This window comes from Drosophila montana, unplaced genomic scaffold (genome assembly GCF_035044405.1).
Source record: "Drosophila montana isolate Dmon_TW-CO22-7 unplaced genomic scaffold, ASM3504440v1 contig_1761_1, whole genome shotgun sequence".
Taxonomy (NCBI): Eukaryota; Metazoa; Arthropoda; class Insecta; order Diptera; family Drosophilidae; genus Drosophila; species Drosophila montana.
In genome coordinates this window covers 807519-823392 of record NW_026996690.1, presented here as the reverse complement: position 1 = coordinate 823392, position 15874 = coordinate 807519, and the positions used below count along the sequence as shown (strand labels likewise).

Below are 15874 nucleotides of genomic sequence, written 5' to 3'. Positions count from 1 at the left end.
ATGCTAGTGTACTGATATTTGTGTGTGTGTTTGGTCACGCTAAAGCGATAACGCGACGTCAGCGTCGACGCAGACGCTGGCGAGGCACGTGTATCGAGCACTTGGCGCCCTTTTTCACATAAAATTATTGTTATTGCCTGTCGCTGTGGTACTTACGTACATACACACATACATGCACATACGTACGCCGTTGTTATTTTACCGCTCTGCTGTTTGTAAAATAAAATTAACAACAACATTTGCACTTTTTGTATTGTCATTACAGTTTCGACCAGTCGAGCAAAAACCAAAACAACAACCACAACGACGACAACAAAAAGCATTCCAACTGACGAAGATAAATACAAAACACTACAAGTCTGAGAACACAACTGGTGTGTGCATGTGTGAGAAATAGAGAGAAACAGAGAGCTAGCGAACGTGCAAGCGAAAGCTGCAATGATCACTTAGTGGGCCGGCGCCCCTAATTAAATAATTTATAATAAAAGCAGTTTTCTTAATTTAATTAAAATAGCAACAAAGCAAGCAAAACAATGGAATCAGCAATAATAACATTTTTCAATGAATATGTTTATTTACGTATTCCTGAGGAAAAGCTGCCAATACCAATAGCAAAAATAAATGAAAGCGATAGTGCATGTTTTCCCCTTACAACAACAACAACAAAGCGAGAAAGAAGAATATCAATACTCTTTAAAACGCTAGAGCCCGGCAACATGTTGCAGAAATCCAGTTGCAGTGCAACAGCAACAAAAACAACCACAACTGATACGGTATTAGAAACAACAAAAACAAGGCCAGAATCATTATCAACAACAACAACAACAACGTATGGAAACATTTGTGTTGTATGCCGACAAGTGTTCGCAACATCAACATGTTCCTGTATTCAGACAGCAACAAGCAGCAGTTCCTATGCAGACAGCAGCAGCTGTAGCAGCCAGCGCAGAAGCAAAAACAGAAACAGTAGCAGTAGCAGTAGCAGTAACAGCGGCGCAAAATCCACCACATTCCCCAGCAAACTGTCGTCGGCGCAACATTGCCGCTGTCTGCAGCAACAGCAGCAACATCTGCAGCACCAGCAACATGCTGTCAGCGTCGCGCGTGTATGTTGCTGTGCAAATAGTAGTAGAAGTAGTCGAAAAAGTAGTAGTAGTAGTAATAGTACAAATGACAATAACCAAAAAGTAGCAGCAACAACAGCCAATTGCCACTGCAACAGCAACAACAAAAACAACAATATTAACAGCCACATCCATAAAAAGCAACGACTGCAGCAACATTTTAACATTTACAGCAATTGCTTAAGCCTTTTGGCCGCACTGCAATTGTTATTTCTGTTTGCGCAAAAACAAATGCTGATGCTACATTGTCGCAATCTATTTAAAAGACGCCGAAGACAACAATTACAGCCACAAAATCAACAACAGCAGCAGCAGCAACAGCAAAAACTAGCGCAACGAGTACATCCGAAATACAGTTATCATCAGGAACAACATCATCACTGGCGCCACCAAAGGATAGCGTATACAATACTCGCTCTGTTAACACTGCATGCGACAACAACAATTGCGCAGCAGCCGCCGCCGCCCACGCAACACGATCAACAACAGCTGCAGCAGCATCAGCAGCGAAATACATTAACAGCGAGGCGTAGCTTAGAATACAGTTTGGCCTCTCTGACAGGCCAGGCGCGTAACATCGGGCCTGGCGTTAACAGCAACAGTAACATTAACAGAGATGTACGATTGGCGCGCAGGGAAATGCGTAAGTCTGGCAGCACTGGCTGTTGTACATTTTTATAAACTTGCAGAGGATATTATAATTTTTCTCACGAAATGTGCATTAAGAGCGATAACTGCCCTGATGAGTATTTAGTGCCGAGTACCTATAATCATGTCCGTATGTGTCTACAGAAATCTGTCCAAAGAAATCTTTTAGTTTGCATCGGTTTTTCTTTCAGCAGGCTATAATTGCCATAAAAATGAGTTCTTGTGTGAAAATCACTTTTGAAAATATGTAAACTTTTGGTTATTACGAGCTTTATATTATCGCTCTATATTATTATCATATTAACGAGTCAAATTAGTTTTAAAATGATAACAATTTTCTCTTGCAAGATATCTTGACTAATTATTTGGCATTTGTGAACTTCACAAAGTTCCTAACATGTGATCTGCTAAATCCTTATCAGACTACTTTGTCTTAAAGCTCTCGGTCGGAAATAAAATATTTTTATTAAAATCCTTTTGAATTATAAATCTGCAAGAGTATACAAGCTTCGGCGCGCCGAAATTAAAATGTTACCTCTTATGAACGTAAGAGTGTGGATTTTGAAATATGTCTTGATTATAAATAAATTCGATTGAACTTTAAAAACAGCCTGTAAATCAATGGATGTACGCAACAATATTTCGGAACTGAGTCAGCTGGCGAACTGTACGATCATCGAGGGTTTTTTGCTCATAACGCTAATCAACGATGCGGATAAGCTGAATACAACCTATCCGCTGCTCACTGAGGTCACTGGATATATAATCGTTTATCGTGTACATAATCTGATATCGTTATCGCAAATCTTTCCCAATTTGAGCGTAATACGCGGTAATATACTCTTCGAGAGCTACGCTTTAATCGTATATCAGAATCGGGATCTGATGGATATTGGACTGTCCAATCTGCGGGCTATTACCAATGGGGGCGTCCGCATCGAGAAGAACTACTATTTGTGTTTCGTGCAAACGGTCAACTGGCAGAAGATCTTGTCCAAAAATGCCACAGAGACGGACGTTGTGCTCAAGTTCAATCGCAATGAGGCGGAATGTGCACGCTGTCCGGGCGAAATGAAATTCGACGACTCCCAGGATAATACCATGACGGATGCCAGCGATGTGCTCAACTGCAGGGTCCATCCGGACAACAAGCGCTACTGCTGGAGCAGTCGTGCGTGCCAGACAAGTGAGTGAATCGATATACAAGGAACTAATGCGGTCATCTATAGTCATATGTTTGCCGTTTGCCTTTGTTTGTAGTTTGTCCCAAGGAGTGCCCCTACAACTGCATCGATGAGAACACCTGCTGCAACGACTCCTGCCTGGGCAGCTGTTCAAAGCCAGTTCTGGGCGATTGCGTTGCCTGTCGCAATGTTTCCATTCATGGCGGCAATTGCATTGATCAGTGTCCCGATGGCTACTTTCTGGTAAGTCCCTACAGCTCTATTCCTCTACTCTACTTAAAAATGCCATAAAATACTTTTACTTGAATTTTTCATTAGAGTTCATTTTCTTCAGTTAATTTTTTTCATTTTTTTTTTTATTGATATATCTATGATGTATTATATGTCTATTGTATTGGAAACTTGCAAGAAACTGTTAGTGAAAATATTTATATAGATAGAATATACGTTGCGACTTCTTCAAAATATGATAACTTATATATTCTTTCTTATTGCTTGCAACATTTCCCAAATTCATATAATTCCCAAATCAAAAAAAAGTGGTTCTTTAACCTATAAGTTCTAGAATATGCCGTCTCTTGCCCTAACTTGCTACTATCTTGAAAATTGATTCTTTTGAATATTATATATCGATTACTGTAAAACGACTATTAATTATATTTAACGCCCTTCATTCTATCTAGACTCTTTTAAACAAAAGGATCATATTTAAGATATTTTCCGCCTGCTGGAAATCCTTTGATCAACTCTAATTTGACCTCTTCTTTCAGTACGAACAACGTTGTATTACGGCTGAGATGTGCGAACAAATGGGCACCAAATACGAGAGCAGCAAGGAGATGAAGCTGGTGCATTACAATGGCAAATGCACGACACGCTGCGAGAAGGGCTATGCCACTATGAACAACACCTGCAAGAAATGCAACGGCACCTGCCAGAAGCTGTGCCAAGGCGGCATTATTGACAGTCTGGTGCGAGCTAAGGAGTTCCATGGCTGCACTGTGATCGGGAAGGATGGACTGACCATAAGCATCAAGCGCGGTGGACGTGAGTCTCTAGAGAAAGATAGAGAGTCGCTTAAATAATGCTCCTTTAACTCGTTTCTTATAGCGCACATGATTGATGCACTGGTGTCCGGTTTGGGCATGATCCATACAATTAATTCATATCTGAAGGTGCATTTGACCTATGGCCTGACCACACTGGACTTTTTTAAGAGCCTGCGCCACATTAAGGGCGAGACTTTGCTAGAGAGTCGGTATGCTCTGTACGTGCTGGAAAATCGGGATCTGGAGGCAATTTGGGCCGAAAACCAAACAGTCAGCATTAGCAAAGGCAGCATCTTCTTTCATTTCAATCCCAAACTTTGCATTGAGACCATCGATAAACTGAGACCCATGCTGCCCGGCAAACCGGAGAAGTTTAACAAAAACGAGGTGGCCGAGGATTCGAATGGCAACAAGGGCACATGTATGTCTATAACTACGATTTGATCTCTAACTGATTTGATAACTAATCCATTTACAAATACGCAGGCAATACGATATGGTTGAAAGTAAACATCGAAAAAAGGGGCAGCACATTAGTTAAGCTCCAGATAAACACCACCGTGATATTTGATGACGATCGTTCCTTCATTGGTTATCAGATCTATCACACATTTGATCCATACGGTAATGTCACCAGGGACAATTATCAACCCTGCTCGGATAGGTGCGTTAAAGCTAATTATAAAATAAAATTAATTGGAGTCCGCTAATACCTCTCACTTCACCTCATTCTGCAGCTGGATTGTGACCGAACCGAGCAAAGAGAATAAGAGCATAATCACCAATCTGGTGCCCTACACCAAATATGCATTCTATGTCCGCACCATGACCATTTCGTCGGAGAAGCGCAACTATCAGAGCGACATCATACGCTTCCAGACGATGCCCTCGAAGCCGACGGATGTGCGCAGGATCAGTGCACGCTCCACAGACAGCTCGAAAATTGTGAGTATGATTCGGGTCTGAAAGGGTGTTCGCTAGAGTTGGGCCCGGGTCGTGACACGAACCAGCACGGCTGAACAAGATGTGCTCGAAGAGAAAGAAATTGATTTAGTCAGCTAGCTTCAAAGCCACCAAAGATATTCATTAAATTTCCTACAATTAAAAAATAAAATGCAATCGCTTGCACAACAGTTTAAGAGTACAGTAAACGCTCAGCAATTGGAACACTTCGGTTCAAGGGTTGATGATAATTTGCTATATATTAATTACTTTCAGTACATTTATAATCATTTTATTTTTATTGCGTGTAACAATCAAGAATCTAGAGATTTTGAGGACGGTTGATTAGTAAATCCCTCAATTAATCTGTCGGTCAAACAGAACATCGAAAGATTTCATTTCCGAAATTATCAACGATTTAGTTAAGCAATGGAACTCCTCTATAGGTCCTCAATGTTGACATTATATTATATAATTGAGAACTAAAGCATATGCACATCCTCAATTTGAAGTTTACTTCATCATAAGTCACAAGATATTTATCAGTTCAATAAAACAAGAACTCCGAAACATTTGAAATACTATTAATAGTATTTTTACCATTTTTTTAATATTGCCATTTTTATAGTCGGGTAGTTCTGCGGATGTTTTTGCTTACTAATATTTTACTAGAGAATTTGTAAAATATAGATTTCGATTTTGTAAAATTAGATTAACATAATCATAAAACTCTTACACAGAAAGACAACATATTAGACCAAAAATAATTTTAATAATTTTTATTATTAACCAAACCAAATCTCGATAAGCGTTTGTTCTCAAAAAGCGCGAAACTTGTAAAAACAAATTCTTAAATTTCGAATCGTGCTCATCTTTGTCTTGTACAGTGTTGGAAAAGTGTCCGAAATGTGGCAATCTCTAGACTTGACCATTGTAAATTATATCGTATTTTCCTTTTCACTTTACAGTTGCTGAGCTGGAAACCCCCGCTGACTGTGAATGGCAAGCTGATAAAGTATCAGGTGCGCGCAGAGATCACACGGCGGGACGTTAAACTGGAGCATCATCGTAACTTTTGCCGGGATCGTAAGTGAGAGCAGAGCAGTGAAAAGAACTGTTTTTAATCCACGTTTGAATGCTTTCAGCTTTGCCGAATAGCTCCAACGACGAGGAGACATTCTCGTCGCCCGCGGAAAAGACAATTATGCAGACGTCAGGGTCTAACTGCAAATGCGATGCGGGCGGTCGCAACGTGTTCGATCAGCAGATTGTTGAAGAGAAAATCTTAGATGAAATCGAATTCGAGAATGCCCTCCAGAACTTTCTGTATGTATCGAAGAAGCCAATTCAGTCTTCAGAGACTGAATTCGCGATCAGCGACAACAGCATCGATGGCACCGGCTCTTTTGAGAGTCCGAATGCTGTGCAACGCAGGCGCAGGCGGTACATTGAAATGGACGAGTATGAGCATGAAGTTGGCAGCGTTCTAATGCGGCACATTCGATCTGTTAAACTGGATAACTCCAGCAAGTTCGACAGGGTGCGTCCTAACCCAAATGACACGGCAAACAATTCTATGGAGGGCTGGTTGAATATGACAGTTATGGATGAGAGCGAATCCTATTACAAGATCTTCTCCGCCGAGGTGGATGCAAACACAACAGAATTTCAATTTGAAAAATTGCGACATTTCTCCTTCTATTCGCTGTCGGTGCGCGCATGCCGGGAGAAAGAGGGCCCCGAAGACTTCAGTGATCTGTGCAGCGATGCCGAACCCTGGGAGAAGCGAACCCAAAAGTTGGGTAAGTACTCATTCAGTCAGCCATTCAGTATCAAGCATATATCAATCTAATCATCGGGTCATCCTACAGCTAATATGGACAAGGCATTTAATTTAACGGGCGAACTTCTGGGCAACCTAAACACCACACGGGGTAATGTGCGCCTGCGGTGGGAGGAGCCACTGGATCCGAACGGTGCGATCGTCTCCTACATGATCATCTACGAACGCCAGGAACGGGATGCCGTCGAGGAGAAACGATGCATAACAGTGCAGGACTATCTCAATCAGAGCGGCTACGTTGTGACCAATCTGAACGAGGGCAAATACAGCTTCCGCATAAGGGCCAATTCACTGGCCGGCGAGGGTGATCTTACGGACTTTATCTATGTTACGGTGCCGGTGAGTAGTTCAGCTGGCTTGAAACTAAACTAAAACAAGGGACAAACCTTAGAATCGAAGTTGTTCAATGTGGGATATCAGGGTAAACCACACAACAATCGTGTTAGATAACTTTTCTGCTCATTATCCGATCGAATATACCAAAAATCAGGTTTCTTACGATGGATTTTCTATGTATTATGTAAACGAATTCTTTTTATGGTTGTGGCTCAAATTGAGTTTTTAGATGTCGTGAATTTCCCTTAGAAAGTCAAATAAATTTTTAGCTATTATTAAAAAACTATCATATTTTGATTAAACTTTGCAGCCGCCCGGATTGTCGCCATTTGAATGGGCCGGATATGCTCTGATTGGAATCATGGGGATTATAATGTTCTTGTTGATCTATTACAAGTTCTTCCGTGTGAAGAAGGGACATCCGCGAGATTTGGTCATCAATACGGAAGTGAATCCATTTTATGCGAGCCTGCAATACGTGCCCGATGATTGGGAGGTGCCGAGAGAGCGCATCATTCAGCTGGGCCCACTGGGCCAGGGCTCCTTCGGCATGGTCTACGAAGGCATACTCAAGGCGCAAAACAACGGCGAGGATAGACCGTGTGCGATCAAGACAGTGAACGAGAATGCCACCGATCGGGAGCGCACCAATTTCCTGAGCGAAGCCAGCGTGATGAAAGAGTTCGACACGTACCATGTGGTCCGGTTGCTGGGCGTCTGTTCGTATGGACAGCCGGCACTGGTCGTCATGGAGCTGATGAAAAAGGGCGATCTCAAGTCCTATTTGCGCGCCCATCGACCCGACGAACGGGAAGATGTGCTCGCGGTCTATCAGCAGCGCATAGGGCTCACCACCGGCACGGGAACAATAGCGGGTGCAGTGCAGCCGCCACCATACAGTCGCATCTACCAAATGGCCATCGAAATAGCCGACGGCATGGCCTACCTGGCCGCCAAAAAGTTCGTCCATCGCGATCTAGCCGCACGCAATTGCATGGTTGCCGAAGATCTGACTGTAAAGATTGGCGACTTTGGCATGACCCGTGACATCTATGAGACGGACTACTATCGCAAGGGCACCAAGGGTCTGCTGCCAGTGCGCTGGATGCCGCCGGAGAGTTTGCGCGACGGCGTCTACGCGAGCTCCAGTGATGTGTTCAGCTATGGCGTTGTCCTCTGGGAAATGGCTACGCTCGCTTCACAGCCCTACCAGGGCCTGTCCAATGAGCAGGTGCTGCGCTATGTCATCGACGGTGGCATCATGGAAAGGCCCGATAATTGTCCGGAGGTGCTGCACAAGCTGATGCATCGCTGCTGGCATCATAGGCCCTCAGCGCGACCCTCATTCCTGGACATAATTGCTTATCTGGAGGGGCTCGCCCATCCGCACTTCAAGGAGGTGGCCTTCTACTATACCGATGCGGGTGTGCAGTACCGCGAAAAGGAGCGCAAGGAGCGCAATCAAATAGATGCCTTTGCGAGCGCTCATCTAGATGCCGATGTGGATGGCGAAGATGCCACAACGCCGTTGCGTGTGGGCGAATATGAGGGCTATAAGTCCAACATGGAGCACAACGAATCGGTGGAACAGCCAGCTGAGAGTCCCATTGCTCTAGTCGATGATCAGGCGACAACACATTCACCCTTTAGCCTGCAGTCGGGCTATATAGTGAGTAGCACGCCGGATGCATCCTGCACGCTGCCCACAGCCGGTGGCTCCCATTTGGAAGATGCGGCATATGTGCAACCGGATTCGGATGCGCCGCTAAATCAATACGGCGAACGCGGCTACGAGCTGTACGATCCGAGTCCAAACTTTGTGGATATGGTGCCCAGCAACAGCGGACGGCTGAGTGGTGAGCAGCATCTGCTCCCAAAAACGAAGCGCAGCGGCGGCGCCAGTATTATGCCCAACATGAGCAGCTCCATGCCGGACGAAGTGATTGGTGGCGGCGCCAGCGCCAGCGGCAGCGTTGTGACCAGCGGTGTTGTCTCCTCATCGCTGCAGCCCTCAACAGCCTCGGCAGCCAGTTCGAATGCGAGCAGCAGTCGTAATCCGAGCCTCAAACGTGTCGTCGCGGACACCTTGCGCAATCGTGTCGGCTACGGGCTGCTCAGTCGCTTCAATTTGAAGCGCGGCGACAGCAACGACAGCCACAAGAGCAACATCTCGAATGCGGCGAGCAGCAGCAGCAACTCAAATCTAACCAGTCATCCCGCCGGCATGGCCATGGTATCTATGGGACCCAATTTGGGCACCATCGAGAGCGGTGGCAGCGGTAGCGCGGGCAGCTATACGGGCACACCGCGTTTCTATACGCCCACAGCGACCACGCCCAGCGCCGGAGGCAATGGCAGCACAATAATCATCAGCGACAATTCCAACTACAAGCTGCTGGATGAGTCCGGGAACAGTGCGGATGCAGCAAACTCGTCTTGGCCCCAAAACAAGCTAACCACCAGCAGTCTGAATCCCAACTATGAGCTCATGCAGGCGCCCGTAGCGGAAATGGCGGCAACACCCTTCAGCATGATCAGCGACAATCCCAACTATGTTCTGATGAGCGAGCCAAAGACTGCAACTGGACAGGGTCAGGTCTTTACCAGCGATAATCCCAACTATGCGGCCATGACGGGCCCAGCGCAGGTCCAGCCCAGCAGCTCGGATCAAGACGAAAACGAGTAAATAATATTGATAATTTATTGAAATATTTGAAAAAATTGTATCTAAAATATTAATTTCAATTCCAGCGATGAGGACGACGCCGATGAGCACACGGAGCACATTAAAATGGAGCGCATGCCACTCAGTCGGCAGAAGCAGCGTACGCGCATCAAGCCACAACAGCAGCAACAGCAGCATCAGCAGCCGCGCAGTCGCAGCGTTAGTCAGACACGCAAAGCAGAGACTTCGGCGCCTACGTCAGCAGCGACAGCAGCAGCAGCAGCTGCGTCGGCCGCTAAAACGTCCAATATACTCAAGGAAAATTGGCTGAGGCAGGCGAGCACGCCAAAGCCACCGCCGCCCAACGGTTTCATAGGACGCGAAGCGTAGAAGAGCGCAAGTGTCGTGAGAATTTTGTAAATACATACATGCATATGTATATGTAGCAATTAGCATAAAATATGTAGAAATATTAAACGGGGTGGGGCCGGGGTACTCAGAGCCTGCAGCTTATAATTGCTTTAAACTCGAATGGTATAAGAGAGCAAAGCGCAGCATGAGCAGAGTTTATGCTAACATTAAGAATGCATGTTAGCAAGCACTCTGCCCTGTTAGTGCTAATGTTACCCCTAACATATGTAAATAATGCTTTAAATTAAGGCCGCCAGCAAACTTTTGCCCACAGCCAAGCCTCCTAACAATTTATTATACACTTAAGCTTAATTTATATATGTTTTCGTATTTGTTAAGTATTTCTTTTATAATTTACTAGCGCCGTTTAAACACACACATACAACAAAAACAACAAAACAAGTCCTAAATGCAAATAACAAAAGTACAAAAGCCAACAACAAACCAACCTAAGTACCGTTTACAACTAGACATAGACACAATACATATGTATGTGTATGTATACGCATGCATGCATGCATATGCATATAGACCTAACCTAACTTATGTATAATTAAAATAATTATTTTAGCACCTACCTAAAAAGCAAAACACGAAACGATGCAACAATGAAGCAAACTAACTGTACAACTACAAAACGAAACACAACAAAAAAAAAACAAAAACAACAACAACAACAACAACAACAAAACAACAGCAACAATAAGCAATACAACAAACAAAATATCTACACTGAGTTAATGTCCTTAAATTAGTTAGTTACTATTACCAACTTAAACAAAAACTTTAACTAGAATTTACATGTACTCAAACAATTTTTTCATTTGTTTTTTTTATATTAATGGTAAATTGTGTTGCAATTTTTAGTGCTTTTATGTTTAAGTGTTGTTCGTTTTATATACAAAAAAAAAAAAAAAAAAAAAAAGTGAAAAAGCTGTCTGTAAATGATACACAAAAAGAGAAACGAAAAAATAGAGAAACATTCACTGATTTTATGCATGGCGCTTGGCAATTGGCAAAAGTTTGTGCTGAGAGAGAATAATTTATATATTATACACAACCATACACACACACACACACACACACACACACACACACACACACACACACACACACACACACACACACACACATGGAGGCACGTGGAGCTTTAAATTGTGTTTGTTTCTTATCTAAATTAATTTCGGTTGAAGCCAAGCTTCAAATTACGTAATTCAGAGCTTAAATAACTGCTGCATAATTTACATATTTACATGCTAAACACATATTCACATAAATATGTATGCTATATGCAACGCATTTTATTGTAACATAACTGTAGACAAAAGAGCACACACCTACACACACACGCACACACACACACACACGTACACCCACACACATAGAGTGTAGATGATATTGCCATAAACTCAAATTAAGTAGCAAAAGAAAAAATACAAAACAAATGAAAGAGAGGAGACTTCGTTTGGATCATAGACGAATTACAAAGTTCAACCTGCAAATACATGGAAAAGCAATAGACGAATTATAAACCTATATATATTTACATACACACATACCCACATACATATTTATATACGTGTGTATTTACATATGAACTACACTGTTCTGACAGTTTAATAAAATTAGAAGAATAATAAAATTAAACCCCTTTCAAGACTTGCTAAAGAAAAAGGATTAAAATTATCCAACTGCATGCAACACCCAAACATTCTCTTCAAAAATTGCAAATGCAACGAAATAAAACTTGAAAATGCTAAAAACTAAATAATAATAATATCAAAAACAACAACAAAAGTATTCGATATTGCCTTCTTTATATATATATATATATATACAACTATAAAGTAACAGAAGAACTTGATACAAAAACAAAAAGAGAAAACGCATGCAACATTTATATCTTTTTTTTTATAGATGCGAAGAAATATAAAGCAAGATCACCTAAAATATTTAAATGAATTATACAAACTGCTAGAATATAAAATCGATGAATAACTTTTGAAAGGAAACAACTGAATTATTAATTATATTAAATTAAATGAAACAATTTGTTATACGCTAAAAACAATAGATATGCTGCATATATATATACACACACACACACACAAACAAACACACACACAGACACACAGACACACACACACACACACACACACACACACTAAAAAGACTGAAAAATATAGTTCCTTTTGTTTTTATGTACATAACAAAGCAAAATTTCTAACGAAAATTGTAAACTTAATGCGAAATGAAAACGTAAAAACAATTAATGGAATTATAAATTAATCAACGTAAATTTAAATCAACAAAAATTTAAATATTTATGTGCATATATATTTATATATATATATATGAAACGCAGCCGAAAGCATTATAAACAATTATGTATATTTGATAGTTGAATTAACTCAATTACTGTATCGAACTGCAAATGCTTAACAATAAGAAACAACAAATTTATAATAAAATTCTTTGGGCAGTCCGCCGACGCCAAATGCCAACTTCTTATATAGATATTATATACTCTGAATAGTTGGCTCCGCGTCGGCGCACATAGCTGCTTTTATGTACATATATATACATACATATACTATAAACAAAAACAAAACCCTACCATATAATAAATTAATACAAAACAAACAAAAAAAAAAAGCTTCAATATTTTTATTTCTAACTAAAGCTAATTAGAATTGTAAAGCTAAGTTATTTGTTTCCTGTTTATATAAGCGAAATAAACAACTACACATATTACAATGTAACGAAAATATTATGGCGAGACTATAATAAAAACTAAATTAATATATATATGAGAAAGCACTTGCATTTTCAATTATACTCCACATAGGTGATCGTGCTGACTCTGTTAGATTAACTATTACAAATCCGAGGATCGGCTGTACACACTGCAGAGCTGTATAATATTCAAGGAATCGCCTGCAGATTATAGAATCCCGCTCGATGGGGCTTTACTTACAAATCCACTTCTCCGAGTTAGAAATGTTAGCCCACTTGGCAAATATGGTAAACTTATAATTAATTTTTTTCAAATAAAAAAAACTGATTCTTTCGAGCTGCTGTGAAATAGGAAAACGTTTTAATAACCCAAACCCAAACCAGTAAATAGCAAAGTTTATCAGTTTATATTTTCTTCGTTTTTAATATTTATTTGGTTTTTTTTGTTGTTTTTTTTGTGTTGGTTTTGTTTTGAAACGAATGAAAAGTACCTAACAAGTTTGTGTGTTCGGTTTTGTATGTTTATAAAATAAAAGTACATTAATAGAGCTTTCCTTCATCTTCTTGCTTTTTATACACTTTGTATGTAAATTTTAATTTGTTTTGTTTAACCTCTAGGCGGTAGGTATTAATAACTAGTTGCAGTTGGTTGTCTGTTGGACTCTGTTGTGTGGGGCGATGATTTGGCTTTTAACTTTGATGATGAACTTTGAACTGATATTTGGATATTTGGGTGTAAGGAGTTTGCACTCTGATTTTGTTTTTGTTTTTCATTTGTTTAAATTGCGAGTTTCTAGTCTGTTGTGTTGTTGTCGTTTTTGCTTTCTAGTTTACATTTCATAACAATAACAAATAAGTAATTATGCTTACTTTGCTTTAATAACTAAATCAAACGCACTGAGAGAGAGGTTTGAAACGGCAACTAAAAAATATACAAAACAGCAGACAGAATACACAGAAAGTACAGCATGGACAAATGTTGTTGTTGTTCTTGTTGTTGTTGCTCGCTGGCTGGTGGGAATTTTCCCCCACCTTGTTGATTTTGTATTGTTTGCTAGGTTAACAGTTATATTGCCTATGTTCAGGCGCATGCAGATCGTAACTAAACTGAGAGTTGGTCGAGAGAGAGAGAGAGAGTGTAACAGAATGAGAGAGAGAATGTTTTTCTTTTGCTGCTTTTGGAATTTGTATAGCTAATTTGGAGTTTTCAATTTCAAATTTGTTGTTTGTTGTGATTTATTTTCATTTAATATTAGTTTTATAACTATTTGGTTTTTCTAATTAAAAATTATGTGTGTGTGTGTTTGTGTGCACTAATTTACAGACAGTTCTGGCGCAAAATATTTTTTTTAATGAGGATTTCTTTTGTTCTCAATTATTCGTTTTTTATTTTGTTTGTTTTTGCTTGGTTTCTGTTTTTTCTTTTTTTTGTGTTGTTTAAGGCTAAAAATTGAAATATGCTTATAAAATGTGTTTTTTTGCATTTTGTGGGGCATTTTTCTTGTTTTTTTTTTTTGTTTTTTTTTTTACTTAAAATACGTGTTTGGATTATAAATTTAAATGTAGGTTTTTATTCTTAAAATTTTACACACAACTTAGTTTCATTAAGTTTTCTACATTTATTTTTGTTGTAGTTGTTGTTGTTTTGCTTTGTTGCTGATGTTTTCTTGAAACTGTTTTGCTTTAGTTGATAATTTGTAATAATATTAATAATGATAATAATAATAATAATAATAGATCATCTCTAACGTAATATGCGCTGCTTTTCTTGTATATAATTTAAAATTATAAACACCCCCTCCCAACCCCCAAACCCCCAATTCGCAGTTGTGTGTGTGTGTGTGTGTGTGTGTGTGTGTGTGTGTGTGTGTGTGTATGTGTGTGTGTGTGGCTTAGGGCCCGTAAGCATCGGAGCTAAAGTCGAACAGCCGATCGATACCCTCGTTGGCGTTCAGCGCGTAGGGATAATCATTGTCATCCGGCGGATCGATGGACACAAACGCTTCGTTATTGAAGTCTGCAAAGAGGTAGATAGATAGAGAGAGAAGGAGAGCGAAAAAGAGAGAAAGAGCAGCTAGTTAGTGAATTGCACAAAACTGATAGATACCCTATACTTAAGAATATGATTGGATGAGTGAGTGGATTCGATTTTGTTGGCGCTTGATTAACGGTTGGTTCTTAGTGGATGCATGTTTGAAATTCACGCCAGAGCTGAATCTCATGGTGCTACAAAATTTCAATTTCAATTTGAACAATTGCCCTCTGCAACGGTCAGTGCACTGCAGACCCACGAGAATTCAGTTCCAAAATGAATTTGCGCTTGCGCGTTGCGAGCAAATGGTTTCCATTTATTTAAAAAAAACAACAAAAAAACATCGACATAAAGGCGGCAGGTTAATCGGTGTACATTCTCTATATACAATAATGTATATCCAAATTTTTAGTATATGTGAACAGTTAAGTTAATGATTTCTAAATAGGCAAAAGAAAACGTTAAATGTAAAATTGTTACGATACTGTTAATTATTAGCAATTGAACTGTTAACTTAACAGCTCTAAAAACATCACAAATGTCATGTAAAATGTAGAATGAAGTGTGCATGCTTTTGGTGTGTGTGTGTGTGTGTGTGTGCGTGTATCTGTGTGTTAGTGCGACTAGAGAGAAGGAGAGTTGGTTATTGGTTAATTTCGTTTTTATCTTTTTATTACTAAAATTTATGTTACACATTTCACTATACATTTGAATGATAAACCAAAATAGAAATAAGTAAAAATTCAATTTTGAACTGATTCTCGTTGGTTGGTAGCTTGCCGAAATATTGAGTGAAAATTTGGGAGAAAATAAAATTAACAAAACACTTCACTGGTTTTTCGTATATTCGTATGTTGCTGTGCGAAGTGCGCGCTAAGCAAGAACTCAGACTGTGATGCGGTTT

At 40.2% G+C, this 15874-nt stretch overlaps 2 protein-coding genes across 5 annotated transcripts in view; one reads left to right on the top strand and one right to left on the bottom strand.

The window, feature by feature from the left end:
• The window catches only part of InR (Insulin-like receptor), a 51560-nt gene extending 39711 nt beyond the window's left edge, over window positions 1-11849 (top strand). For both annotated transcript variants that reach the window (XM_064700458.1, XM_064700459.1), the window contains exons 3-14: window positions 266-1767; window positions 2383-2958; window positions 3033-3199; window positions 3727-4003; window positions 4067-4426; window positions 4492-4669; window positions 4743-4950; window positions 5916-6033; window positions 6093-6749; window positions 6819-7129; window positions 7437-9808; window positions 9878-11849. In XM_064700458.1, coding sequence (XP_064556528.1) covers window positions 534-1767; window positions 2383-2958; window positions 3033-3199; window positions 3727-4003; window positions 4067-4426; window positions 4492-4669; window positions 4743-4950; window positions 5916-6033; window positions 6093-6749; window positions 6819-7129; window positions 7437-9808; window positions 9878-10181 — 6762 coding nt within the window. In that variant the 5' untranslated portion in view covers window positions 266-533 and the 3' untranslated portion in view covers window positions 10182-11849. The remainder of the gene's footprint in view (window positions 1-265; window positions 1768-2382; window positions 2959-3032; window positions 3200-3726; window positions 4004-4066; window positions 4427-4491; window positions 4670-4742; window positions 4951-5915; window positions 6034-6092; window positions 6750-6818; window positions 7130-7436; window positions 9809-9877) is intronic.
• Window positions 11850-13342: 1493 nt separating this feature from the next.
• The window catches only part of E2f1 (E2F transcription factor 1), a 42247-nt gene continuing 39715 nt past the window's right edge, over window positions 13343-15874 (bottom strand). For all 3 annotated transcript variants that reach the window (XM_064700465.1, XM_064700466.1, XM_064700464.1), the window contains one exon: window positions 13343-14955. In XM_064700465.1, coding sequence (XP_064556535.1) covers window positions 14831-14955 — 125 coding nt within the window. In that variant the 3' untranslated portion in view covers window positions 13343-14830. The remainder of the gene's footprint in view (window positions 14956-15874) is intronic.